At 38.5% G+C, this 3,454-nt stretch overlaps 1 protein-coding gene across 6 annotated transcripts in view; it reads right to left on the bottom strand.

The window, feature by feature from the left end:
* cfap74 (cilia and flagella associated protein 74) overlaps window positions 1–3,454 on the bottom strand; it is a 60,843-nt gene that overhangs the window by 30,997 nt on the left and 26,392 nt on the right. For all 6 annotated transcript variants that reach the window (XR_004332789.1, XM_032521342.1, XM_032521345.1 and 3 more), the window contains exons 19-21: window positions 3,280–3,395; window positions 1,863–1,985; window positions 1,585–1,706 (exon numbers count right to left, since the gene is read on the bottom strand). Coding sequence is in view for 5 of the 6 variants with exons in the window: in XM_032521342.1 (XP_032377233.1) it covers window positions 1,585–1,706; window positions 1,863–1,985; window positions 3,280–3,395 (361 nt within the window). In the remaining variant the exon portion in view is untranslated. The remainder of the gene's footprint in view (window positions 1–1,584; window positions 1,707–1,862; window positions 1,986–3,279; window positions 3,396–3,454) is intronic.

Here is a 3,454-nt window from a genome sequence, read left to right as displayed (position 1 = left end):
CCCTCCCACCCCCACCCCTCCTCAAAAGCTACAGACTCAGAAATGGCACATACTAAGGAAATCTCTTCAGACTTCAGATACAATATTACGGCACCACTAAGGTCTATATAAAAGCATCCAAAAAGCACCATGTCATGGGACTTTTAAGGGAATAGCCTTGCAAAAGCTAAATCTAGTCCTACACAAAGGAACTGCTAGTGAATACTAGGCAGTTTCCTTTGGGAAACACTGTTGTATATGTATATGTGTGTGTGTGCTGTTGTGGACCATCTGCTCACATTGTACATGAAAACACAACTAATCCCAAACTGAGATCAGTCCCACAATTTGGTTGCAGTGACTTTCTTTTTTCTTGTGGCTTTGCTGGGATTGTTCATTCAGGTCAGACAAACTCATCTTTAGAACAATTACAAAGATGGCACTTTCTTTTATGAGCACCTTTCCACTAATAACCTTGTCTAATATTTTACTAGAAAGTAACTGTTATATAACTTGTATGTGCAGTTAAACACAAAAATATAGTCCAACATAAAAAAATTGATTTTGAACACACAATGCACTTTTATCATGCAACAAATACTGTTTATCATTTCACACTGTTTCATTCTTACAAACTCAAATAAATGAACAATAATAAGTTAATAATATGATTCCAATTTCTTTATAATCAGTACTAAATGAATATACTTGTGTAAGTAAGGATTTTGATCCTAAACATTAGGAAATGTTTTGGAAATGAAGGGACCAGTAAAATAAAGGGGTACCCTGAGGTCACATGTTCTGTGTGAATTGTCCTTTAACAGTACTGATGCCTTGTCTTTTTAATTGCAAAATGCACATCACTTTGAACACCAAAGCTTCATACAGTTTTCTAGCACACACACACATTATGTTTGTCCTTGATCTAATGTTGTCTCCAACTGTTAAAGATAATAACTTAAAGTGACACTAATAAGGTATTAAATGACTTCTCGTGCCCCTTAATTTAATCCGTTGCCTGTTCAAACAAGGCAGTTAGACTAAACGTGTGTAAATGGCCAAGTGTAAACCAATTGGACATCATCAAGGGATAGGAAACTAGTTTTATTGAATTATAGTGTAGGGACAGAGGGACTGTTCAAATGTCTCTAGTGTACTTCTCCATTGAGGTACATTGTTGGTGTTTAGTATGACAAAAAAATGAGCAACGTATACGTATATGTTTGGCAGTTAATTGTTCTTTTGCTTGTGTTTTTTGCATCGTAATTTACTTCAAGCTTTTAAGACTAAACAATTCATGTTTTTGACAAATGTGTTATTACTGTACAGTAGGGATTTCTGTTTTCACTTCATCAACAACTAGAAGAATTAATTTAGTAACAGTAGTTAACAATACATTTTGTACAGAATTTAATCAATGATACAATTGGTGCAACGTTGTGTTGATTCACTGAGATTACTTAGGCCCCTCTCATCTCTTATGTGTATTACATTCTGAGTTTTGATCCCAAAGAAGGAAACGCAGGTCGCGCAAGAACATTGCTGTATTAAGTACGTTTACATATTTGACAAATCTGTCAATCCATCTCAAGCTCTGGGACCCACCTGCTTTGGACCATGATACTGTCTTGATAGAGGCGGTCAAACATGCAGATCTTCAGGTCAATGCTGGGCTGAACCACCCATACAGGGACGCCGACTGCCACACCCCTCACCTGGATGGGTATCTGTTTATACCAACATGCCTTTAATCACCAATGGTTCACATAAAACAACATTTACATGATTACATATATATGGCTCTATAAACTACTCAGAACTACTACCCTTGTCTTGTATTCTACTAATGACATTTAAAAAACAATAAACATGTGATGTCTTACTGGTTTGCTGGTTAAGTCAGAGAATTTAATGTGGAAGTCTAGTTTGGCCTCTCCTGGAATGGTTGGCGTGAATACAACCTCCAGATGAATGCTTTCAAAAGGTCCAATCTCCCCCTCTTTAACCTGAGGAAGGATACATCAACAAGCAAGCAAACATTTTTTTTTTTTTTATATAAAATACTTTGTCATAATATTTAAGACATACTTTAAAAGAGTTCTACAAAACAAATGTTAAATGACCAGTTAACTTAAATAAATATCAGATGTTTGAATTCTGAAGCTGATTTAGTCCACACAGGACAGTTGAGATTAACCGTTTTACCTCATTAACACAACACCATGTCTATCAATGTAGTGGAAGCTGAAATCTTTTAGATGTGAAACTTCAAAAAGGCAAGCAATCAAACTAGAGTGAAATGCTGTGTGGAAATTTGTCTGATCAGCAAGGTCTTGAGAGCAATGATAAAAACAAAAAGACAGGAGGAAGCCATTCGCACAGCAACCAACTCAAAGTTGTGGGACCACGATAGCTTGATGGATAAGTTGCCATTTAAGACGCCAGCCTTCAACTAAACAATGTGAAAGTATTAGTCAAAATGACAGTAATCGAGCCGCGGGCACGCAGGGACATGCAACACACACAGCCATGACAAGAGCAGAGGGAGAGGCGTTGCACCATTAGCCCCCCACCAGAGAGACGTAATGAACCCTGAACAACTCCAGAACTTCACATGGCCCACAAGGCACACACAGCACTAGTGCTAAAAACAAGATAGAGAGGCAGATTGCCTTCTACAGACCCAGTATGTCTCTTCAGAAACAAAGCCGGTTTCTCTCTGCTGGTCCAGTTGCACAGGCTGATACTGATACTTTTGGGTCATGTCAATAGCAATTCATTGTGCCAATATCTTCAAATATGACCATATTTATACCAAGACCTAGCAGCAGGGGTGGTGATGTCGGTGATTAACACCTTGATCCTGACCAAAATATCTATTCATGGTCCCAAGAGGATGATTAGTAAATGATTCCCTGACAATATGTTTAGCGCCATCTTCAGGTCAAAATGTGTCACCCACCACTTTACTCCATAATGTATCTCAACAAGTCTGAGAGTCTACGGCTATGCAAGCCTAGCACCCTGTGGGGCTGTACTTAGGCAAGCTACTTTGCTCACAATGACAAAGTTAACATGCTTATGTTAAGCAGGTAGGATGTTTGCCATGATTCCTGCTTTACTTTAGAATGTAAGCATGCTAACATTTGCTAATTAGCATTTAACACAAACATAGAACAGTTGAGGCTAATGGGAATGTATTGAACAATAATAATGTAATGGTAGATAAAAATCAGGGGACCACCAAAATAATTTTGTTACTGTAAGAAAACTCAATACTCACATTTACACAATACTTACATTTCCTAGCCTTATGTCATCGGAGTCTGAGTGGCTCTTGCCCATTTGGGCATCCACATCAGGGGACACACAAGTCTCAGGGATCACTTCTGGACCTGTAGCTGAAGCCTCAGACTCTACCACACACACACACACACACACACACACACACACGCACACGCACACGCACACGCAC

Source organism: Etheostoma spectabile, chromosome 7 (assembly GCF_008692095.1).
Source record: "Etheostoma spectabile isolate EspeVRDwgs_2016 chromosome 7, UIUC_Espe_1.0, whole genome shotgun sequence".
In the NCBI taxonomy this organism is placed as follows: domain Eukaryota; kingdom Metazoa; phylum Chordata; class Actinopteri; order Perciformes; family Percidae; genus Etheostoma; species Etheostoma spectabile.
The sequence above is the reverse complement of the archived record's forward strand: the minus strand, read 5'-3'. Positions and strand labels throughout refer to the sequence as shown.